This window comes from Punica granatum, chromosome 2, assembly GCF_007655135.1.
Source record: "Punica granatum isolate Tunisia-2019 chromosome 2, ASM765513v2, whole genome shotgun sequence".
Taxonomy (NCBI): domain Eukaryota; kingdom Viridiplantae; phylum Streptophyta; class Magnoliopsida; order Myrtales; family Lythraceae; genus Punica; species Punica granatum.
Genome location: NC_045128.1, coordinates 5,526,084 through 5,551,227, shown reverse-complemented (window position 1 = coordinate 5,551,227; position 25,144 = coordinate 5,526,084). Strand labels below are relative to the sequence as shown.

Genomic DNA, 25,144 nt, shown 5'->3' with positions numbered 1-25,144 from the left:
AGTGTTATATTTGTAAAAGGTTTTGTACCATCCAAGCTTTTTACCCTAAGAGTTATTACATAGCAAATATCTTTAAGGCATCTCAATCTAAGTGCAGAGTCAGTTAGAAGCCTCGTGAATCTGAGGCAACTCGCATGGAGTCTTGTCAATAACTAGGACAACTCTCCGACTCCATTGGGCAATTAAAGTCATCACTAGCTCGAGCTGAACTTGTCGTACAGCAACTCTCGCGGAAGACTCTTTCAGCTGAACTCACAAATGCTGAATTTCCCCGAAACTTGCAGACTCAATCAATCTAATAATGTTGGTTTTGTCCGGGAATTTCATGCTGAATAGCTGGGGAAACCGGTGATGTAAAATGCAGAACACTGCTTCCCTCCCTTATGTCTTCCACAAGTTACTGTCTGCTGCCGCTCATTCAAGAGCTTCCATAGAGAATTTTCCTTCATTCATCGGCTGTGACAAGTCAGTGTTAAGATAATAAGCAGAGGGTTGGAAGTTAGCCTCTTTGGTTCCATAGCTTCATGGTGCAACTAGAGAGCTTTGAATCTAAGGGTTCTGATACCATTTAATAACACGGTGTCTGAATCGGGAGCCACGTGACACAAAGACACACGGGTCCGAATCGGGAGCCACGTGGTACATCCTTGCAAGGCTACACTTGGCATTTTCCATGGGATGCAAATGGCCTCCAAGTGGCATGTTTCGTGTATTCTTAAGCCTTTCCAGTGGCTTATGTATAGCCCATGGACAAGGCTGCAGAATGGACGGATAGATATATAAGTGTATAACATATATGTGTGCGTGTATGTTTGTGTATATATGGGTATGTGTGTACAAGAGTTCGGATTGAACTGTTCGATTCAAAGAAGTCCATTAGTCTTATGAGTATCGGAGTTGCACAGGCATTTCCTTCGAGATTTGGCCGCTAGCACAGCCGATCTCGAAGACCTGTCGACAAAGTCAGTGTGGATACTTGTAGAGGTGTCACGCTTGAGGCGTTAAATCGACAGTTTAAAAAGTTCTAGGTACACTTTGTCTACTCCTATTCTTCTAATAGTTATTTTTCTATAGTTCTTGGAATTAGTTTTACGGGTATGAAATTTTGTACTTCTCCTTCTTCTACCTTTCTGTAGGGCCTGTGAAACTACCATTAACATTAGAAAATGCAGCGGTTTGCCTTGTCCCCGAACTACATCACCGTCTCTTCTAAAAGAGAGTTTCCTCAATAAGCATGGCCAGGTTAAGCTGATCATAGTTCAAGTCTGGGCTGAATGGATAGCACAGGAGAAAAATAAGAAGGATGTCCACCCAAATCTCCCATCCACTTGATTGCCTGATTGTACTCCTCTAGGAGCTAAGAACTAACAGAGCATTAAACTGTCCCGGTGTTGAGGGGAAATTGGTTTATATCTAAGAATGACAAGAGTGACAAGTGCTGAGAATATCAATACAGAAAACGAAGACGGAAATAACTAATGACTCGTCAACATTACTTAATAGGTCACATATGATTTTTGTAACCTTTGCAACAAAGTGGTTACGATCTTTCGATACACGCAGGGATGATGCGACCTAGTCAATGTAGAACTATGAGGCAGATCGAGAATTGCCATTCAGTGGATTGCGGAAAAAGGTGCCCTTGCAGACTCTAGAAGGAGGAGTTCATTGTTGTTCAAATGCAAAACAGATTCCTACCATTATGACAAATTGGTGTTCAATTGCAAAACAAATTCCTCCAATTATGACAAAGGAAAAGATTACCTGTAATCACGTATAAACCCTTTTTACACTTCCCAAGTTTTAATATCGTGATCGAGCATGTAATTATATATAGGTTTGTTTCATCAGCCGAACGCTGACAGGAAAATTCCACTAAATTTTCTTTTTGCTCACTCTTAACTGACCAAAATCGAAGCTAGCTACCTACATTGATTTGTTCATACAAACTAAAATTGAATATGATATGCATAAAAGCCAGAGACACCTTGGAGAAGATTAGGCATCAGACTCAGGGACACCTTTGTTGCAACGATGACCGGCACCGGTCAGCCGAGCGGCGCCTGAAGACCTGCAAGTTCGATTGACACAGAGGGACAGTGCAAAGAGAAGAGAAGCAGAAACAAGGAAGAGGATAGGCCCTGTGCCAACGTCGTGTAGGAAGCGAAGGCGGATAGAGTGGAGCCCGCTTGAGATTGCTAACCGCTATTGTGGGGAGCTGACGCTGTTAAAGAGGAGACCGCATTTGCCATCGTCAGCCGACGCAACCGCGACTGTCGAAGAGTGGAGGTTTACCCAGGGGTAGAATGGGAACTATAAAAGTGAAGGCGGACAAACTCAAGGTTACAATGGGAAATAACAAATGTAGACAAGCAACAATCGAGCTCCACACTTTTATATTTATTAAGTATCAAAAGCCATTTTTGTAATTTTTATTTTTATAATTCTCATATTTTCTTTTGCATTTTCAAATCCGATCCAGAAAAAAGATATCACGTAATCCAATCGATCGACGCATTATATCAAAAGATCAGATTGTACAGTTGACGAATTATGCCTTTTTAATGATTTCATATCCGACTCCAATAAGATTTCACGTAATTCAATCATTAGATCGAAACGTTACGTCATTTTTAGTATTTTCAAATCTAACTCGAATAAGGTATCATGTAATTCGGTCGACGGGTTACGTCAAATGATCCGATATTTAAGTCGAAAAGTTACATCTTTTTATGTAGATTTTGATAACGGAGTGTAATTTCATTTGCTCACAAACTTTTTAAAAATTCTAAAACGACCAAATTTTTTTCAAAATTTCAAAAAGTAATCCACCCTCTCTCTCATCCTTTTCCACTCTCTCTCTCTCTTCTACAACCCTCCCCCTCCGGATCGCCTCTCTCTCTCTCTCTCTCTCTCTCTTCATCTCAATGCCTCAACTGAGCCCCAAATCATCACCAATGGAGAGATGTAATCGGCGAGGAAAGAGAACGACGCCATGTAGGCCAAATGCATGAGGACCTCTACCTTCAAAGCTGAACAGTAGAAGTTTTATTTCCTAAAATGGGCAACGACCTTCGGAGGCTGAATCGGCAGTGGGAAGGCGAGAGAATGACTGGCGAAAGTAGTGTCGGTGCTAGAGGTCTCGATGCGCGGAGGAGAAGAGGCTCTTTCTAGTCAAAGGAGGTGAGGGACCTGTAGATCTTGTGAGTTCTTGTTGTTGTTGAAGAGGCTGCGGAGTTCCACGTGGGAGGTGGTGAGGTCCGGGAAGGAGAAGTCCTTGTCGGGGACGAGGGCGGCCTTGGTGGAAGGTAGGGGTGGTCGAAGGAGAGGGCGAGGTCGAGGCGAATCTCGCTTGGTCGAAGGAGATGGCGACTCTGGGGACAATGAATAGTGGAGGGGGAGGAGGAAGATGATGAGCAATGAGCATGGGGGGAAGAGGGGAAGGGGAAAAAATTGAAAAATCTTAAAAAATTTGAGTTGTTTTGAAATTTTAAAAAGTTTGTAGTGAAAGGCAAACGGAGTTTCGCTCCCTTACCAAACAAGCTATTGTTTTTAAATATCAGCCAAATAAGGTATATACCACGTAATCCAATTGACATGTTATGCAAACGATTGATTATTATAGTCGGACTATTTCCAAAAAAATACTTTTGTCCCAACTTTTAATTAGAAAAATTATAAGAAATTTTGTACTAGATATACAAATTATAATATATTTAATATTTTTTTATTTTCCTTCTTTTGTCCAATTGTTTCAATCTTGAGCTGATAAGGTAGTGGTGTAAGCTATTTGATATACCGAGTCAAATGACCCTATCGGCCGACCAATTTCTCAATTTTTTATGCCCATTTGGTGTAAAGTTTCTCTCAATTTTTTTCCAACGATAAAATTTGACACAATGCATATTATTTTATTCTTTCTATTTGTTTTACCTTTTCCGAAGAGATCTACATATATCACATACTTTATTTTTCTTTATAAATATTCATTCACAAATAGATTTCTTTGTCTATATTGTGTTCTTCTTGAGAAACTCTACTAATTAAACACATCCTTTTCCAATGATAGATAATACTTTTTCTCCTTTTATCCATATGGAAAGACCTAATTATGAAAATTATCATTATTAGTTTATTTTAATAAAATTATAAAATGCAAACATTTTTATTTTCTTAAAGTCCATCTTGTCTTCTTTTACTTAATATTATTTTCAAATCTTACTCATACCTATCTTTTTAGGGTTAATTACTCAGAGGTACAAAAAGTTTTAAATGTAATCAATTGATACAAAAAGTAAAAATGGTAACAATTGGGTGCACCAGTTTTTGAAACTATTGTAATCAAATGCATTATGTCATCTCTCATTTGATGCCGTTAGCCCGAGACTTATGTGGCTTGTGACGTGTCAAAACTAATCTGACGTGGCATAGATGTAAACTTATGTGTCGGGAGGCGTGAAGAAAGGTGTCACCATGGATCGAAATTTAATAAAAAAGGAAAAACCGCTAATATAAAACAATACCTTGAAAACAAAGACAGAGAGAACAGAGAGATGTTAGAGTAGAAGACGAACCATCTCTCTCGTCAAATACAAATACATGTCCTGAATTGATGATGATGTGGATCAATTGCTGAAACTCTTGGATGTTTAGGTATCTCCTGAAACTTTTACCACATTTGCTCCAACTGCTTTTGCACATTCTGAGTTAATCAGGACATCCCAGCCACCAGCAATCCCACTTGAAGGGTCTGCTTCAACATTCATGAGAAAGGGGAGAGGCATGGGAGGAAGAATGAGTTCTGAGTTTTCTGGGAATGTTAGAGGAAGAGGGAGGGGGAGAGGCAGAGGCAAATGCTTATATTTTGTCCTTGTTATTGTTGTTGGGTGGTAAATGCTTTTGCTTTTGCAGATTTCCATGGTCTATGTTTTATACCATCTTGTGACATCATCCAAAACATTTTACACCAAACTGCTATACTATTGAAAACATTTTTACCAAACTGCTATACTAGTAAAAACATTTTGTATCATTATATTACTTTGTTTGAACCACTCTTATTTCTCCTTCTCCTGGTTTTTGTACTTCCAGAACCATAAAAGCAACAACAAGAATAACATTTGATCATACAACTGGGTTAACCACAAAAACCTCAATTTCGTTTCAATTTGAAGATCAAATAAGTATAGAGATTCTCATTCGATTACTGAGCAGCATTCTTCTTCTGCTTCTCATTCCATTACAGAGCAGCATTATTGTTTGACTTCTCATTCCATTACAGAGTAGCACTCTTCCTCTAGATCAAGGGTTTCTCCCGACCATCATAACCACCCTCGACCTTAGCCTCAGACTCCATCGTCGGCCTAGGTGTGCCTCAGTCCATGATGTTCTCATAGTAGCAACATCTTCAAACTTGCAGATTGGGAGCAATTTGAGAGAATCCATGAAAACCTAGATGTTGATCTCGCATTATTTGGGAACTTTTCAAGTTATTGTATTTTATTTTGTTTTTCTTTTTTTAATTTTCGATCCACGGTGGCACATTTTTTCCGCCTCTCGACACATAAGCTTATATCTATGCCACGTTGGATTAGTTTTGACACATCACAAGCCAATAAGCCTCGGGTTAACGGCGTCAAAGAAGAGATGACGGAATGAATTTGATTACAACAGTTTCGAAAACTTGTGCACCAAATTGTTACAATTTTTACTTTTTGTACCAAATGTTACACATTGAAAACTTTTTGTACTCTCAGAGTAATTAACCCATATTTTTAAGAGTAAAACTATAAGGTGGTTTATATTCAATAATCAGCCAATTTAACACATTCAAAATACATTCCACGAAGTAAAAGAAACAGGTTATCATTTTTAAAAATAAGTCATTTATTATTAGTTTTAATTATACATTATATTAATTATTATACAAATCATCATGATGAACCAAAAAATTGAAAAAGCAAGTTCCAACCCGCGGCATTTGTGCGGCTCGCCCCCAGTATACATTACAGCCTGTTTTGCATTTGCTCTTGGAAAAATAAACAAATGAATAAATAAATCAATTGCAGGCTATCATGCTTTGATTTGGTGGAGTGGGCGTTGAGCCACCGCCTCCCTTATTCCTTTGACTTTTATACTTATTTCTTTTTGTTTGTGGGAAGGTTCAGATCAGAAAGAAAACAGAGAGAGAGAACAACGGAGAGAGCAGGAAGTGAGAGAGAGGGGGGGCTGCAGTGCTCGAGATGGAAGGGTGATGAAGAGAATGGAGTAGTATCCAAATTCACTTTATTAGTTTATGGGCAGGTAAGGTATGTTATTTATTCTTCTCGCTTGAGTTTAATCTATGTAATCGCATGCGTTTTGCTCGAATTATTTGGGAGTAATTATATGGGTCAACTGGGGAAAATATCATAACAGATTGTAATTGAGGATTTGATTGTGGATATGTTGAGTAAGAGAATGAATGTTCTGGTATGATTGAGTGTGCTGGTGGTGTTGTTTGATTATAGTCATGGGACAGCTGGACGGATTAGAAAATGGGCCTGATCGGCCGCTGAATCTGAGGAAATATAAGTAGGAGCCTAATTGGCCGCCGGCAGAATACAAATTGGGCTTTGATCGGCCTCTAGACCCCAGAAAGGGGCCAAATCGGCCGCTGGGTCCTATGTCGGGAAAATGTGATGCTTTACTCTGCTTTTGCTCTGCAAGAAAGAAAGGCATGACAGGAAAAGCAGGAAAGGAGAAGGACACTTCAACACGAATTCTACATAGGATGAGCACTTCAAATATATAATACTATATATCCCACTGCATATCAGGAGCAGGCAAAATTTCACACTTTAATTAGTTTGTAGATTAAATAATCGACCAAATGATCTGATCACAGTTCTTTTTTTTCTCTATCATCAACAGCATGTTTTGCTGTACGAGTACTCTGTTTGCATCTGCTGTTTTGGTAGGCAGTCTCTGCAATAGCCTCTTTCATTATCTCTGTTTTCATCGGAACCCATTTTTTCTTTAAGAAGAGACTGCAAAATCCTAGTTCCGGCAGGAAGGTGAGAATATTTCACCAGTATGAGATTTTACTGATATATTTGTGTTCAATTCGTATGTCCATCTCCAAACATAACATCTCTTGTGTATAGCATGACATTCTTTTTCGGTGATCACAACTCTTTCTTTTCTTTTTTTTTACTTTTTCTTATGTATGTTCCCCTTCACAGAAAGAAAGCAAGAAAGAGAAGATGGCAAGGGAGATGCTCTCACGGTAGAGTGTTCCATGGGAAAAGGAATCGACTCCCGGCAAACATCAATGAAATTTGCTGTCCTATTTCGTTATAGCCAATTTGCTGTGATAGGAGTCCTGAGCTACCCTTCTCTCTCTGTCTGCTGGCAACAAGAAAGGTAAGGAGAGGAAATTACAGGACTGGTATGCTATGGCATCCGACAGTCATCCAAGGTACCGTGCTTTGGTTATTGCTGCAATCTGTGCGACAACATCGGTCCTCGTGGCTGCTTTCCTTGGAGCTCGTAAGAGATGGCATAGTGGCAATTCCAGCAGGATGAATGTGAACAATTCGCAGGTATTGCAATCTACCAATATTCTGGCACATATGGGGAATTTCACACTGCAATCTGCATGTGTGTGTATTTACTATGACATGTCCTGCAGCAGCAGCAGCATCAGCAGGAGGTAGATGGAAGCCACGATGTTCCATCATCCGAATCCTCAGATGATCCAGCGGCGGGCCACGAGGTTGAAGTATTCCTGAGCTTCAGGGGGACCGACATCCGGAAGGCATTCACAGACTACCTCTACCATAGCCTCATTGACGCTGGGGTCCGCACCTTCAGGGACAATGAGGAGCTCCGTGCAGGGGAGGAGATCGGCCCTGAGCTCATGAAATCAATCAGGCAGTCAAAGATTGGGATCCCCATCTTCTCCGCGGATTACGCTTCGAGCGAGTGGTGCCTCATGGAGGTGGCGGAGATGGTGAAGTCCATGAAGGAGAGCAAACAGCTGATCATGCCATTATTCCTGGATGTAACGCCTGACGAGGCCCAACATCAGACGGGCAGTTACGCCAAACCTTTCTCCCAGCATGAGAAGAGGTTCGGTCAGGAGAAGGTCCAAGCATGGAGGGATGCGCTGAAGGAAGTCGTGAAGCTGAAGGGTCTGGAACTTAATAAAGTGGCAAACGGGTAACTCTATGCTGCTTCGAGTTTTTCACTTCTCGGCTATTCTATCTATTTTTCGCGTGAATATTATTCGATCTATTTGAATGGAACAATGTTGCTTTTTTTTTCCTCATTACAAAAAAAAAAAAAAAAAAACCCTCATAGCCTTGAAGGGAATAAATAGGATAGGGGAAATAAGAGGGTTCGAGAAATTACCCTAGGGAAAAGTATGGAGCCAACATACTATTTTTCAACTTTCATAATTCACTTTTGCCCTTTTTATAATTCTTAATAAATTGATGCTAAAAATTCATCTCAAACCATTACTACCTACTGGGGCTATCCCAACCGGAATACTGAAACTCACTTCAATATCACTCACTGAATAATCTATATCTATATATCTATATATTTATATATAGATATGAAAACAAAGTCCCGAGCTAAATTTTGACGCTGCCACATCATAAAAAAAAAGTGCTTTCTCGCGATGCCATGTCGTCATTTATATAATAAGAAAATTTTGCTATTCTTTCATCAATAAATATTTATTCGCCTAAAAAAATATATATTCATAATATTCTCTTATTTAATTTAGATAGTGAAATATATAGATTATGTCCACAATTAGGGAAGTGGAGTATACGGCAGAATATATTTTCGGTAGGGGCATATTAGTGGAATATAGTCTAATAAGGGCATCTAAAATACGTTATACTGTAATATTACCTAACTAGGCCAATGTTTTTGATAGATGGGAAATCTTTTAAATAATTATTAAGAAAATAATTATGTATATATATTGGGTCGTCTAGCACTAAGAATCAAGCTTGAAGGTAGATTTTTTGTACTTATGAGACCTTGGGGTAGTTTTTTTCTTTGTTTTCGATGAGGTTCATAACATATTCATTATTTAATGGATAATTTCATTGATTGAAGTTAAAATACTATTTCTTTCATTGGTCTTTTTTTATTTATTTTTCACATTCATCAAGTTTTTCTAAATTTTTATTAAATTTATTCATAGAGTCATACTACCGCATTATGATTTTGTTGTTATTCTATGCTATTACGATCTCTTCAATTGTTATGAGTTAGTGCTACTGAGCATTTAAATAGTTGTCTTACCTCTATTATATTATTGGTTTGAAGATTTTTCTATTCTATTGAAGAGTTGTGATCGTCATGCGAGATGTAGATTTTGCTAAGATGGCAAGTGTGATTATGTGAGCTAATAGAACACTAGTAGTAAAACTTAAATATATTATAACCTATGATTAGTCATTGTCATTGAGGAAAAAAATTATATTTTTGATAGGCACCTTTTTCCAGTTATTTGCTTTCCTTTAAGATTTGCGTTTTCTTATACTTGAAAAATCGGCACAATACTTCCTTTTTTCCACAATATATTTAGGATATTAAAATTTCGCTCTTAATGAAATATAATTTTTTGCTGAACTCATTTAATTTTTAAGTGAAACAATTTTAATCCACAATATATTTTTCTTAAATGAAAAGTCATAATGTACTTAATTTTAATATTAATTATTGTTAAAAAAATTAACATCTTTTTCAACGCAATGCGCGGGTTATCATCTAGTTTATGTTAAAAATTCGTCGCTAATCAATGTCATCGTTTAGAGTTGTCCCAAAAAATTAAAATAATTATTAAGGTTCACATAATACAAAATTATACCTAAAAAATTTTAAGGTTCACATGTATAATATTATACCTAAAAATTAAAATAATTACTAGTAACACACAGAGTAGAAGAATATGTTGCTGGTGATTTAAAAACTCATCAGTAACTTTTACAGACTATTTTTTATAAATCATAGCAAATTTTGTAGAAAAATATAGTATAAAAATATTATTAGTATTAGTGATATAACTATTTAATAATTTTTAAAGCCTATTTTTCTATATGATACGAACTTTAGTTTTATTCAAAATAACACATTATTTTAAGTTTCTGTTTACTATTGAAATTATTTCATTAGAAGTTATTTAAATTTAGTAAATCAATTAATCTTCAAAAAATTAATTCTTTATTATGAAGTAGAAATTGCATGAATGGAATAACATCTTTAATTAGAGTAGAGTGTAACATATCTTTATAATTGATTTACATGGTTGTATGCTTTATATTTATAATAAAAGTTGACAGGATAGCTAAAAGACAAAAATATACACAATCAAAATAAAATAAGATACTACGTGAAAAATATTGTTGAGTATATCATTAAAAAGTTAAAATGCCTATTCACATGGCCATGAAGTTAGTATTCATGAAAATAAAGCTCAAAATGTCTTAATTGCATCTCGGTTCTATAATAAGTGTTACTGCACTAAATTCTTATACGTAAATAAAGGAAAATTGTGCATTTTATGAGGTAGATTATCAGGAAAAAAAATGTAAATTAATTTGAATATATGGATAAACTTTATTAGTATAATTAGTATTGGTAATTTAAAAGGAAATTGAAATGTTTAAATACCTACTTTTATAAGGTATAGAAAATCTTATTGTTTATCCAGTAATCTATCATTTTTGTCCCTAAAGTTTGGTTCAGCCAATAAATTGATCCTCAAATAACTTAAGCCAACCAAACAGTCCTCAAATATTGTTTCTGACTATCAAAATAGTCCGCTGTCAAATGGCGATAATGGAAATTTTCATGGCGTCAATTTAATTAAAAACAAAGCAAATTTTTTTTTCTTTTCTCTTACTGATATGTAATACATATCATCCTCTATTAAAAACAAGGGCAATGTCAGAACAATGGTGGCTTCCTTGCCGCCATTGCAACCTCAACGAGGTAACCGAGGTTTAAGCTAGTGAAAGATCACATGGAAGGTCCTCATTGCTTGAATGTAAAGTTATCGTTGAAAGTCTATGCTGGGATAGTTTTATCCCATAATGGGCCAACTTGGCTCGAACTGGATTAATCAGAACCTGTTGAGCCTCCAGATATCAAGGTACACATCAAAAAATAAAAGTTATCGTTGAATGAACCTATATTAACATGTATCTATACTTATAATATATAAAGTTAGAGGGGAGGGGGTTTCGCCTTACTTTCACTTGAAAAATGCCCCTACTTCATATTGTTCAATTAATAATGACCATTGAAATTGGGCCAAAAGAGTAATTTTGAAAAATAACCACCCGCCATCCCTCTCCCAAATCCCTATTTCTTCTCAATATGTTTCTCTCCCCTTAAGGAAAACAACCGGTCTCAGTAATGAAAAAAGGAGAATTTATAGAAATTTATTTTAAATTGCATACGCGTGGGTCACCCTCTAATGTGTGTGTGTGTGTGTGTGTGTATAGCTACAAAGATGAAAATTTACATTGAACATACCGGTCAGAATTGAATTTTTAAAAATAAAATGCAAAATGTGGGAATTAGTATTAGCAACTTAAAAGAATACATATCATTTACATAATATCGTTTATGTTCCAATCAATATAAAAGCAAGTTGGAATCGATTTTATCCAGAAACTATGACAAATATTATTAATAGGCTAAATGTAAAAATTTATATATATATATATATATATATATATATATAAATATAGTTTGAAATTCTGTAGCAATTGCAAAAGTTTTTTTAGGTAAGTGAATCTGCACAAATTAATTAAGTTCAGCAATATTTTGCTTTTTGTAATTTCTTGCTTCGGCTCACTGTTTTTTTTTTTTTTTGAAATATGACAAGTGATAACGATATATATCTCTCTTTGCAGACATCAAGGTGAATTCATAAAATTAGTTGTCGCAAAGGTCATTAGAGAACTGAAGAAGTCTTACTTGGAAATGGGTACTGTCCTGGTTGGAATAGAGGATCGTGCGGAAGAACTTGTGAAAAAATTAGAAGTTGGCATAGACTATCATGTTCAGGTATTTGGGATTTGGGGCATGGGTGGCATAGGGAAGACAACGCTAGCCAAGTTTGTCTACAACCAAATCGTAGACAAGTTTGAAAGTAATTCTTTCCTTAAAGATATCCGAGAAACATCCCGGTATCCCAGAGGCCTTCAATACTTACAAAGTAAATTGGTCTCCGACATATTAGAGCTTGAGCCGCAGGACTATGCTACTGTAGAGGAAGGAATCAATGTGCTTAAGGAAAGTCTTCGCCAAAAGAAAGTCCTGATTCTTCTCGATGATGTCGACCACATCAACCAGATTAAAGTTTTGGCAGCTGATGTTGGTTGGTTTGGCCGAGGAAGCAGGATCATCATCACTACCAGAGAAAAGGATGTCCTTGAACAATTTCAAGAACAAGATTTGTATGAAGTCCCATTACTGGATGAAGGTCATGCTTTAGAGCTCTTCTGCATGCACGCTTTCAGAAATAAGTCACCCAGACCTGACTTGGTCGAAGAAGCATTGCAGATCGTGAACATAACTGGACGGCTTCCTCTGGCTCTTGAGGTCATGGGATCATTCTTATCCGTCTATGGTGGAAAGAAGGATATGTGGCATGCTACAATAGAGAAGTTGAAATTTAAACTTGACATGTTCGACATCCAAGATAAGTTGAAAATAAGTTACGAGTCGTTAGAATGTGAGCAAAAGGAAATATTCCTTGACATTGCATGCTTTTTCATCGGAATGGACGTCAGGCTAGTGATTCCTATGTGGAAAGATGCTAAATTATCCCCAGAAGTGGGAATCGAGATCCTCCAACTAAAGTCATTAATTAAAATTGGAGAGGACAATACAATATGGATGCACGATCAACTCAAAGATCTCGGCAGAAGTACAGTTGAACAACAAGACAGAGAACTGGGAAGGAGGAGTAGGCTGTGGCACGGTGAAGATGCATTTGATGTGTTAGTGGAACAACAGGTATGACATTTTCCATGTATTTTAGATGGGCTTTCAGATCATGAAAATTGTTTGAAACCACTACCATTTTCGATGTTTTTATATGAGTACAGGGAACATCAAAAGTGGAAGCTATCAGTCTAGAAGGATATGATTTCATGGAGGAAGAAGATTGCCTTAATGATGACATGTATAGGAATCTGTCAAGGCTAAGAATTCTGGAACTAGCCAGTGCAAGGCTCGATGGCAACTTTCAGGGTCTTTTCCATCAGCTGAGATGGTTGAGTTGGCATAGAAAGAACATATCTCTGCCGAGGAATTTAATTCTGAGAAACTTAATTGTTCTTGATCTGTCAGGGTGCTTAATTCGTGATAAGTGGATCGGTTGGAGCTCGATCGAGGTCTCTCCTGTTACTATCAACCATAAGTGCTTTCTAAGAATGTGATTCCATATAAATAGTTTTCTTACTTCTCTTTTTGTGTTCTTCAGTTCGGGTCAAAGCTCAAAGTTCTCAGTCTCAAAAAGTGCCGAATAAGGAGAACTCCTGACTTCTCTGCATTCCTGAGCTTAGAGAGCTTGATTCTCGAGTCCTGCGAGCTGTTGTCTTGGGTTGATCCATCAATAGGGCTACTAAAGAATCTGATCCTTTTAAATTTGAGGAAATGTCGGAGCCTGGAGAAGTTGCCAGAAGAATTGGGCTCCATGGAGTCACTGGTCGAGTTTCTCATTGATGAAACAAGGGTCGCAGAAGTACCAATATCGAGAGGTATGAAGAAGCTCGAAGTTTTATCGGCTAATAGTTGTAGAAATCTCCGTGAAATTCCAGCATCTATCGGATCCCTCGAGAATCTGAGGAGACTCTCGTTATCACGTAGCGGGATAGAGGAACTCCCAAACTCCTTTGGGCAGTTAACCTCATTGGTTGAACTGATCTTGACGGAAACTAACATCGGAAGATTGCCAGATTTCGTTGGAGATCTACATGATTTGGAATTACTCAAGATTGATAACACATATGTCTCTTGTTTGCCGGGTAACCTGGGAAGCTTAAAGAAGCTCAAAGTGCTCGATGCCTCGTCTCCAAAGTGGGGAGTAGGAGACCAAATAATTTCCGATGAAATTTTGAGTCTATCCTCTATGAGAGTCCTGAAACTTAGCAGGGTAAAGAGCCTTCCGGCGGGTATGAGCACTCTCTCATGCCTGGAGACTCTTCATTTGGGTCACTGCCAGAATCTTCAGACCCTCCCGGAGCTTCCCTCCAGCTTAACCAGTCTAGTAGTCCCAGACTTGTCAAAGCTGACTTCCGTGAACCTCGCAAACTTGGTTAATCTAAAAGAACTGCATTTGTCCGAGGGTTCTGAGCTCGAGGAGCTGGAAAGCGTCTCTTGCCTAAGGAAACTCGAGAAAATGACTTTGTCCTACTTGAAGATGTCTACCATACAGGAAGAGATAGGTGCATCTCTCCGTCGTCTTAAAGAGCTTGATATTCATCATTGCCACGTACTTAAAAGCCTCCCCATGCTTCCCTCAAGTCTGTCAGCTTTGAGAATTGGGAACTGCAACTCACTTGAGAAATTGCCAGACATTTCAAACTTGAAGAATTTGTCGATATTATGTGTTTTTGATTGCCCCAAGCTCAGTGAAATCGAAGGCCTTGGCAATCTCCTGCCCCTGAGGGAACTGGTTACAGATGGCTGCCCTTTAACGAAGCTGGACGATCTCGAGAGGCTCAAGTCTCTAGCTGCTTTGTCCATTGCTCGGTCTGAAGTTGAAAGACTTCCCGACTTATCCATGTTGAAGAACTTGAAGTCCCTAAATGTAGCGTACTGCAGAAAGCTAGCTGAGATACGAGGTCTCAGCCGTTTGCACAACCTCAAATGGGTATTTATAGACAGCTGTGTGTCGCTCGATCGCTTGCCCGAACTACCATACTCTATGGAGAAGTTGTACCTTAGAGGTTGCGAGCAATTTAGAGAAATTGAGGCAGTTGCGGAATTGGATTTACTGCAGGTGTTGGATATAAGTGGGTGCAAATCGCTCAGGAAGTTACCCAACCTATCGAAGCTGCAAAGGCTGGAGAGCATCGTAATGAAAGAGTGCGAAAACGTCACGGAAATTCCGGGACTCGAGGAGCTAAGTAATCTGCGGAGGTTGAGCATCTTTGGATGCTGGGCACTTAAGCTGCCCGATCTTTCAAAGCAGCAGGATCATGGCCTGCAGATATATAAGAACCAGTTTGGAAGTATCTTTGACCGATTTCTTTGAGTTTCTGATGTTCTTATTCAGATCGACGTCAGTGTGTGTATATACATATATGTATGTACGTGTCAGAGACGTTGAGTTGGAAAATTAATTCAAACTCCCCAAAAGTTCTTAATCATATTATATTTTGCTTGAAGACCCGCTTTCGATTCTATCCCCAAAATTGGTATATTCTAATATTGCTTTAATTGGATTTTTAGAAGCATAAATTAATTAGGTTATAATTACAGAATAAACTCTTTGATCATTTTTAATTTAATGATGAAGGAAACATGTTAAATTAACCATCATATACATTGAGTTAGCTCCACTAAATAATTTATATACATAAAAAAGAATCACTGCTTCATTGACTTTAAAAAATCATTGATTATACATTTTATAGTTAGTAGTGAATTTACACATCTACTTTGATAAGGTTAAAATACATAATATTCGAACGACAGAATGTATGTTTGTAAAAGGATACCAGAATCAATGGGTCACAAGATATTCATGAGTTTAAAATTAAAAAACTCTTTTAAAAAAGAAATACATAAATTATATGTAAACTAATAATATTTCCTTTTGAATGGATTTATGACAATTTCTAGTTAGAAATATGTTTTCACTTTAATTTATAAATAAATAACATAAAAATAATTATTAATATTTATGAGGGTTGAACAAAAAAAGTAAATTTGACCTTTTCTATTATTTCTAGCATGAATTTTTTAATTGCATGAAAATTTACAAATTATGAGTTTCGTATCACGTCTAGCATGCCATCACTTTCAAGTCAATTTTAATGAATTTTTATAACATAAAGAATTTTTATAAGATGGCACTAACATTGTCGACATGGCACATGAAAATCTACCAAGTAGATCCCATGGGTATTTAAATATTAAATTAAAAATAAAAAAATTTATTAAAAGTAACTAATAATATTCACAAAAAATATTTCAATTAATATAATAAAAAATAAATTATATTAATTTCAATGAGAACATATATATATATATATATGTGTGTGTGTGTATATGTATTGATAATAGTATTTACATATGCGTAACATAAAAAAATATACAAAATTAGCATACTAACGACAAATCACTATACCTAAATATATGCTCATCAATTTTTGTCAAATTTTACGAAACTATCCCCATTATTTTTCACTCTATTGAAGAAAAATAAAATTGAAGATAAGAACAAAACTATAAAATTGCTCAAATTTTAAATTCATATCTCTTAATCGCTTCGCCATTAATTTACACGTGGTCATCTTTTACTCTACTTTTTACTTATTTCTCTCCAATCCCCACTCCATCCCTATCTCAACCTAAGTTATTTTTCTTTTCTTCCACAAAAAAATTATGTTTTTAATTTTCATCACAATATTTTTAATAAAAGCACAATTATATAAAATTACAAATGGTATATAATGATGAAAATACCGCGGCAATGTTTTAAACTATGTTTCTTTCACAGTGTGCGTAGCATTAATGCAAAATCTAGTACATGAATAATAAAAATTTGACGAGTACGATTAAAATATTAGAAAAGATTTAAAAAATAAAATTATCGCAACTAAAAGTAATTTATTTCGAGAAAATATTTCTAGTTGATATATTTTTCCGACTTGATCTTTCATTTCACGGAATATCCTAAAGAAAAAATTAAAAAATAAATTTAAATTTTCAATTAAATTTTACTAAATAATTAATAGAATTATTATTTTTACGAATAGTCTTGTAATGACACCCATAAATCGAAAATTCAGAAAAATCCAACCCAAATCAATCAAAAAATTTTGAAAATTAAAGACCTTAAAGGTTGGGTTTAAGTTTTTTAAAAAAAGAATATTGGAAGGAAGTTGATCAGACCCCATTTTATGTATATATATATATATAATTGTTTTAGTAATTCATATTATATATCATAATGTATACTCAATAAATAAAATAAAAAACAAAGAAAACACTTTCTCTCACACTTAAGACACAATAGCAAATTTAATTTCAGTTGTAAACTGATAAATTTGATTGATAATCGATATTAGATTTACATTGGAAGCAACTTATCTCTCCATTGTTACCCAGGTATCCTTGAGGAGCCAGAACGAAAATGTACCTAGAGCTCGTGAAGGGAGGAAATTGACGACATGAGGACTAGAAGCTTGTACAACATTATTAGCAGGGGGTGATGGCAGGCATTATAGTGCAAAAATGGTAGCTGATATCTATGGAAAAAAAAGAAAAAAAAGAAATGAAGAATAGGGAGAGAAGAAGAAACTTGAGGTAAGAGAAAATAATATAAAATAAGAAATTAATAACATCATATTTCTTTTTTTGAAACTCTTCTTCTCTTTCTTTCTTTTTTATTCTCTCAAATGCATACCTTCTTATCCATAGAATCCCATAAAAAATTAATTAGGACTTTGAAAACAATTACGACGGTGTAATGTCTTAAATATTGTTTAAATAAATTAACATAAATTTTGAAAATTTTGTTGAAAAATTGTTTGATTTTGTTTGGTATTTTCGAATGGAATTAATCACAGAGTATATGTTAGTAACTCATCAGAAAATATCTATCTATAAAATAATTTTTAAAAATTCTTAATATAAATTTTGAAAATCCATCAGTATAAATGAAAATAGGAATGGGGAGAGAGGAATAGTGAATGTTGAATGTATAAGTTATTTCATATTTGGTATGTTCGTCAGAGTGAATAATTATAGAAAAAAAACATGCTAGGTAATTTTTATAGTGAAAAAGTATGAAATGATGCCTTGAAATCGAAAGTTCATGAGAAAGAACAGGTATAAGTTGGTATTTGAAACTTAAAAAAAAAAAAGGATTATTGTAGAAGAAAGATAATGGGGAAATTTTTTTCAACGATTAGCAAAGTCAAATAATAAGATTAATTAAAAGAAGAATTGATTAAAAACCAAAATAGAAAATAGAAAAGATACAAATGCAAATAGTAAAGGGGAGGGGAGAGAGAAACAGTGAGAGTTGAATGAATAAGTTATTTCATATAGGATGCATTCGTTAGAGTGAATTATTATGAGAAAGAACATGATATGTAGTTTTTATAGTGAAGAAGTATGAAACGGTACCTTGAAATCGAAAGGTCATAAAAAAGAATACGTATGAGTTAATTTTTCTATTAAAACAAATGAAAGGAAGCCATGTTATTAAAAAAGATATAATGTTTAGTAGTATTCGTATTATTTGACTAAAGGGCGAAATAGTAATGTTATTAATTTATGAAGAACAAAAAGGAAAAAAAAAGTTGGAAAAGCACTTTGAGAAGAGTCATACTTTAGAAGAGATGTACAAACTTTAATTCGGCTGAGACAATACATAATAGAACATGCGAGGCAATGAATGTTGAGAATGAGCGATGAATAAAATGAAAAGTGTGAAAAAAAAAAGTCATACTAACAGAGCACACTAAAAGTGCAAGAGTTAAAAGTATGAAAAATAAATATAGAAATTTATGAAGGATACGGGTATTTTTTGAAACTAAAATTGAGGAAATGTGAAGTTTTGAAAACAAACACATGATTCATAGCGATAAGATAAAAATATATATAAACATGTTAGGACAACAGACGTTAAAAATAAATATATGGTGCAACAAAATTTTGAAATTATAAATCGTTATGAAATAATAATAAAATAAACATACTTGTGATGAATGATTAATTCAGTTGAGAGAGATGGACGTAATAAAATGTAAAAAATGAGCAATGAATAAAAAATGTTGGTATATATATATACACACTGAAAATGTGCGAGCAAAAGTCACAATCCGAAAAGGTGCAGGGAAAAGTTACGAAAGTACCGCTTCATTTTTGAAATATTAAAAATTGGAGATATCATACTTTTATATATAGTATATAGATATAAGAATATTCGTAAAATCAAATGAATAAAATTATTTTAATCAAAGCTGAAGTAACTAATTAGAATTTTTTAGTTTTCAAATGAATTTAGAAATTTCGCAGCGAAATTGTGGAAGGTATTTCATTTCTATACATCTTTTCAATTTTATGCAATAAGAAATCACTCCTCCATTTATAGTTTTATTTTCTTAAAATTTCAACAACATTTTCATATTTTTTATTTATGTACTAGTAATTTTTACTTAACTTTTTATTCAAGTAAAGTCCTTTCATCAAATTAATGTCGGTTATTCAGTGAAAGTTTATTATTGAATTCGGGATAGGATAGCAATTAATTATTTGAAATTTTGATTGTCATTACATTTACGCAAATCGAATTTTTCATGCAGTCTATGACTCATCTAATGGATTTTTTATTCACTAAGAGCCGATAAATTGATTCATGAAATCAAAATCCACGATTGATCCAACTCAGCTCATTTTATATCTTCCCAGATGCTTCCTAAGACCAAACCTCGTCTTATCTTGATTTTTCTCTTTCGCATGATGTTTCGAAGGGCTTAAGTCGATGATATCGAATGCCATTAGGAGAATCTTTGAAATTCTCTTGGAGATCATACTTAGTTTTCCCCTTTGATGGAAACCATTTTCCATGAACCAAGGCAAGCTTTGCCGGAATTAACACTGGAAAATTGCAGAAGAGTTCTCCCCGACTGATTTCCTCATGCATCAGCGAGTCAGTATAAGTAGCTCTAGAATAAAAGAATGTTTGCTTCATCAAGTTGGAATGAATTTACAACCATTTCGCTGGCACCAGGAACTGGTCTTGAGATAAACGAACAAGAATCGAAGAAAATTTCTGCACAATATTTACCAAAGCGATCTTCTGACCGACAGCAGAATTATTCAGGAGACTCATTCTGCAAATTGATATGAATGAGCATGTATTTGTAATTCAAATTAAAAATAAAAATAAAAAATTGAATCCTTAAGGTGTGGGATGACTTTCCCCGAGCTCGCCGTCAGCATTTCCTACAAACAGAACCTCTTCTTCTGCATAAGAAACATAGACAAAACAAAATACATCAGTCTTGTTGCAATGATAATAAAGAATCGTGTAATTGCGACAGTTAGATGCTAGTGGGCCTACTTGGAGCTTGGCTTGTTCCTGACTATCGATGTAGGCGAGCAGCTCTTCCTGCCTCATCAATGCTTCATGCAAAGCCTGCTCAAAGGGAATCGATCAGGAGACTATTGGAGTCCAACCTACGCATATGATTGAAGTTTCTGGACATGGAATATACCTTTTTAGTGGCAATAAGCTCTGCTTCTAAGGCATCGACCCGACAAGCAGCAGCATTAAGCAATTCTTCCTTGTCAAAGGGCATTTCCAGCGGTTTCGAGCCAAGAGTATCGACCTTCTCCTCCAGTTCTGCCAACCTCCTGAGTACAGCGGAGAAGACATCTGCCTGGGTGAATTCTGGAGTCGGTGAAGGAGGACGGAATTCTTCCTTTGGTGTTTGATCAGGAATCATCTCAGCAACATTATGTTCGAGAACATGTGGAGCCTCGGGAAGCTCTCCGGCAACACGGGACATGAAAGAACGGAAGAGAGTGACGAGGGACAAGAAGAAAGCTGTCATTGCTATTAGAAACCGAGCACGGTGTCCACTAGGAGTGCTCATATTATCAGCCCGGAGAGTCCTCCCTGCAGCATATAGTTCGACCTCATTTTTTTTTTTACAATCGCTTTGAATCATAAATATTTGAAAATTGAAAGCAAATATTTTCTGTGATTATTTGAAAATTTTGTCTCTTTTGGCCCTAATATTGTATTGTACAGCTTCATTCTATTTCTCCCGGTTGTAATCACATTTCATCCCAGGTTCTAGAATTGCCCTGTAGCTCATTTAATCCTCGTCCTTGTCGGAGCAAGTGGAGGATAAATTAAAGATTCTGCTGACCTTTGGAAGCGAAATTCCGCTGAAGGGATGATGGATTTTTCCAGCAGGCATCGACAGCTTTGTCAACCATGGGTGCATAGTCATTACATCCCGAGACAGTGCTCCCGAATCTCATCTTTCCAGTTGCCTTTGCCTGCAATCGGTGGAAACACAGAGAAAGAAAACAAAATGAAATATATCCTCCAATGGTGGACCAATCTCAGGACAGGAGAACCTACTTCTTCGTGTACTGGAGTCAGGCGAAGTTGGGAGTAACTCTGCACCGTCTTTGGTGAAGCAATATCTTCAGCCTCTGAACTCGATTCTGCTGTTGATGCATCACTCCCTTTAAACTAGTTCATAAATTAGATAAAAGAAGAATGTGCAATATATGAGGATCTGGTATGATAGTATCACAAACTGACCACATCCCGAAAGGTACTAATCTTACCATAGGGTACTGAGGCTTTGCATAGGCAACAAACTTCCCCTCACCGTTTAGAATTTTAACAACCTGCCTCGGGCGTCTTGCCTCACCACTACGAACCATCTACAGAAAGCAAACGTCGGGGGTAGAACTAAGTAAACTATTGTGTCACATACAAAAGATAATTTAACCAAACCACAATCGCTTCAAACCAAAAAAAGAAACCTTCAGTATTTCAGGGCTTTTCCATGGTCCCTTATCAGATCGAAGGCAGCCTCCGCTGTCAGCACATGTGCAGCTACCTCCGAGAAATTCAGGCAGTTCACTGCATAAATTTGAAAAAGAAAACGTTTCAGCTGTGTTCAGATATAATGAGACAAAAATCCCTCCCTGCAACATTTTGTTTTGGCAACAAATAAAGTAATGCTACCTGGAATCAATAATCTCGAGCAATTTGCTCTGGTACTTATTTCCAAGAACCTATTGCCGTCCAAAGGAAAAAAAAAAAAAAGTCAAAAGTCATTAACTTATACGATGATATGTTTACTGGAAGAGAAAGAAACGGACAATATCACATACATGGATCTTGTTAGTCGTTCTTGGTTCTAGGAACGTCTTCACGGTATTCCAGAGCAACCTGAACCCAGGGCCGGCATTGATGATAAACATCTGATGGAGGGTCTGCATCCATTTGACAGACAAAATATTGGAACAATAAGGCCTAAGAAAATTTTGAACTGAGGAGACTATTGTTCATCATTATATATATATATATATGTATATTCTGGAAGCTTACCTCTGGGTAGTTGTCGCCGTCAACCTTCTGAAGTGCCATAATGAGCTCGCGGGCGGACTTGGTCAAGTTCTTGAATCCCTGCAACCAGAAATATCAAATAAAGAACATTTGATACAAAGGGGAGATTGCTTGGTATGAGACCAAAAGATACGAGCACTATTTACCACGCCTTGAACGTCTAATATTGTTGTGCTCGAATCAATGTGCCTCCTTGCAGCAACGGAACAGGCAGGGAACTTCAAGGAGAATGTTTTCTCAAATTCTTGTACATGATATTTTACGTATCGATCCAATGTTGTCACTTGGAGAAGTCTAGCAGCATCTACTTTTCCCAGTCTCTCGATGTAAACAGGTCTCCCCTCTTTGTCCACACCATGATGCCCATGAGGGTAATACTTCAAAACCTCATTCAGCTCTTTAAATTCGAAATCCTGAAATGGGAAAAGCACATGAATAATGAACTAGTTCTCTCCTTCTGTGGTGCAAAGAATTTGGAGAATAGTTAACTAAGTGCACCTCGTTGATGGTGTCAGTACTGAACTCCTTCCTCCATCTGAGCATGTCAGCCCACATGTGCTTTGCTTTTTCAAGGTCGAACTTTCTTGCTTTCAAGAACCTGCGAGTAATTCAGTACTCCTGATCAGTGAATAATCATAAAGTTCATGATCAACTTCTAATCTAATGATAACTCGTCAACTGGTGCTAAAGAACAGCTGGGGCTGGAGAAACAACGTCCTTCGAGATGAACCAATACATTACCTGAGCTTACTAAGACATGAGCATTTTTTTAGCAAAAGATTAAGAATTTTGACAAGATCTTAAAAGACATTTTTGAGAACCATACTAAACTTGTCGAAAAGATTATACAGCCAAAAAGAAAGGCAGAAACACTTTAACGTCTTTGACTTTCTAAAATGCGATATGCCAATCAACAAACCTCACCTTAGCATCATGTGATAGTCATCGTGCTTTTCTGGTAGCAACTCCTCTAAAATCAGTGCCTGCCTGAATTCATCTACAGCTTGCAGCTCATCTGTATCCCGAATATCTTCTATGGAAATGGAGCTGATTCTACTATCACTTTTTCTTCTAGTGTTCCTCTTCTTCAGAGTGTGTCTGAATTTTGTGGATGCATTTATCGCTTTTTTCTTCAGGGAACCGATCCTTGTCATCCTTGCATCGTCAAAGCATTCCAGATCGGACTTCTCTCTTCGCTCATCAGCAGCACAGAGTCCCTCAAAACCTGCAACAGTGATGAGCATAAAAATATGTCAAAATGGAAACTTTACCGCTGTTATGACTTGGTCAAGCAAAGGGGTGTGCGAGTATTGCTGACTGACAATCTAAACAGTTAGATGAGATGATTCTTGTTTTTATAGTTTACTCATAGTTCTAGACCCAATTATCTGACAAATTTCACATTCGGCCAGAACAAAATCAACAGAAGATTTCTTTTACTATTAATTCTCTCAGATTTCTCAGCAACCATCAAGGCAAAAGCAACTGCCTTTCTTTGGTAAGTATATGATCAGTCTGCTTCACTTTTTAAGAGGACAGAGGAATAAATTCCAAGTGCACATGATCATTTCCTTCAATTCACAGAAGAATCTCCAAAAACAGATAATCCTTTTTCCGATTTTCTGAAATTGTGTGATCGAGATCCCGTTCTCTTACTCATTTCAATTGAGCAAAAGAGAACAAAAGCGACCCATATCTTTACAACAGTGAATCGCTTATCCAGAAAATAATTAAACTGTCATCACCTTCAGACATTTGGATATTTTGCAAGGGACACATCGAGCCAGCAATATTGTTTGAAAAATAACTAGACGCGCCTAAACTCGGCACTGTGTATGTAAAGCACCAATTCCGGCTACTGTCAAGTGCTTAGCATCCTTCTGTCTCCTCTTTTTCTCCTTTTTCAGTTACATGTCTACAATTACATCAAAAAAATGCCGCGCTTCTGCACACGCGACGAAAAGGAAGAAGATACCCACCTACTTCGAGAAGCCCGAAGTACGATGAGAGGATTCACTGAGTTTTTTCAAAACTGATCAAACGATTCAGAACCGTCAGGGGAATTGAAAAAGAATATTTAAACACGAGAATCTGGTGCTGAATCGCCACCCTCATCACCAAAGCAACAAAACACAAACCGGTTGGATTGAAATGATCCAGAGAGAGAGACTCACTTGGCCTGGTGAACCGATCCAAAGGGCCAGAAGAAGACATGTCCAAATCCAACCCTGCATCAGAATGAACAGGCACATTGAGTTTTATCACCCGTCCGCCAGTAAAGCCGATATTTTTTACATGAAAAGATCGATAATTGGAGCAATGTGATCGAAGTACACACCTCAGAGAGAGTGAAGGGAGCTAGAACTGAAAAGGGTCGGGATGAGGAATGAAGCAGCAGTGTGTTTATGACTATGAATTGGGAATAAGGTGAAATGATGGACGGCAGAGACAGAGAAGGGGGGAGGGAGAAGGAGGAGACGCTCCAGTCAGTGTTAGTTGAGGAAGGGGGAGAGGAGACTGGACAGCGCAATGTGGGCCCCGGAGGGAACGGGGCCCTGCGGGTCCACTGATGCGCCGAGAAATTTACACGTGGAGGCCTCGGCGTCGTGGCGAGTTGGCGGGAGGAGGAATCTGGTGCCTCCGCGGCCGCGGTGGTTGGGACACTGTCATTGTGCAATCATTTGCCCAACCCGACGGCGGAGACCAAAACTTTTGTCTATCTATTATTTTTATTTATGTATTTATTTTGTACCTTTTTTTTTTTTTTTGCCATTTGCGTGATAT

At 36.6% G+C, this 25,144-nt stretch overlaps 2 protein-coding genes across 5 annotated transcripts; one reads left to right on the top strand and one right to left on the bottom strand.

Moving 5' to 3' along the window:
• Nucleotides 1–5,994: 5,994 nt before the first annotated feature.
• On the top strand, nt 5,995–15,413 carry LOC116197243 (disease resistance protein TAO1-like). 4 transcript variants are annotated; one of them, XM_031527323.1, is made up of 6 exons: nt 5,995–6,303; nt 7,224–7,583; nt 7,676–8,202; nt 11,928–13,035; nt 13,128–13,415; nt 13,505–15,413. In XM_031527323.1, exons 2-6 carry the CDS (start codon nt 7,437–7,439, stop codon nt 15,278–15,280), a joined length of 3,846 nt encoding a protein of 1,281 aa, XP_031383183.1. In that variant the 5' UTR covers nt 5,995–6,303; nt 7,224–7,436; the 3' UTR covers nt 15,281–15,413. The 4 variants fall into 4 exon arrangements, with proteins under 4 accessions (XP_031383183.1, XP_031383180.1, XP_031383181.1 ...); XM_031527320.1 differs by having other exon boundaries at nt 5,996–6,303; nt 7,673–8,202; XM_031527321.1 differs by having other exon boundaries at nt 5,996–6,308; nt 7,673–8,202.
• A 4,500-nt stretch (nt 15,414–19,913) lies between these two features.
• Nucleotides 19,914–25,060, bottom strand: LOC116197244 (phosphatidylinositol/phosphatidylcholine transfer protein SFH6-like). The gene is made up of 15 exons (XM_031527324.1): nt 24,699–25,060; nt 24,535–24,588; nt 23,285–23,585; nt 22,859–22,958; nt 22,507–22,773; nt 22,343–22,420; nt 22,126–22,227; nt 21,977–22,026; nt 21,772–21,871; nt 21,571–21,669; nt 21,359–21,472; nt 21,141–21,273; nt 20,481–20,884; nt 20,327–20,401; nt 19,914–20,229 (listed from the first exon to the last, which is right to left on the bottom strand). The coding sequence occupies exons 2-15, from the start codon at nt 24,572–24,574 to the stop codon at nt 20,209–20,211; spliced, it is 1,884 nt and encodes a 627-aa protein (XP_031383184.1). The 5' UTR covers nt 24,575–24,588; nt 24,699–25,060; the 3' UTR covers nt 19,914–20,208.
• Between the last annotated feature and the right edge of the window lie 84 nt (nt 25,061–25,144).

Bases quoted from the DNA above. Each gene is read 5' to 3' on its own strand.
- LOC116197244 (XM_031527324.1), bottom strand. From the start codon at position 24,574: ATGTCTTCTTCTGGCCCTTTGGATCGGTTCACCAGGCCAA. The intron at 22,774-22,858 runs GTGCACTTAGTT...TTCCCATTTCAG, and splicing joins GTACTGACACCATCAACGAG to GATTTCGAATTTAAAGAGCT. The intron at 20,402-20,480 runs GTATATTCCATG...CCCTTTGAGCAG, and splicing joins AGCTTATTGCCACTAAAAAG to GCTTTGCATGAAGCATTGAT.
- LOC116197243 (XM_031527320.1), top strand. From the start codon at position 7,437: ATGGCATCCGACAGTCATCCAAGGTACCGTGCTTTGGTTATTGCTGCA. The intron at 8,203-11,927 runs GTAACTCTATGC...CTCTCTTTGCAG, and splicing joins CTTAATAAAGTGGCAAACGG to ACATCAAGGTGAATTCATAA. The intron at 13,036-13,127 runs GTATGACATTTT...ATATGAGTACAG, and splicing joins ATGTGTTAGTGGAACAACAG to GGAACATCAAAAGTGGAAGC.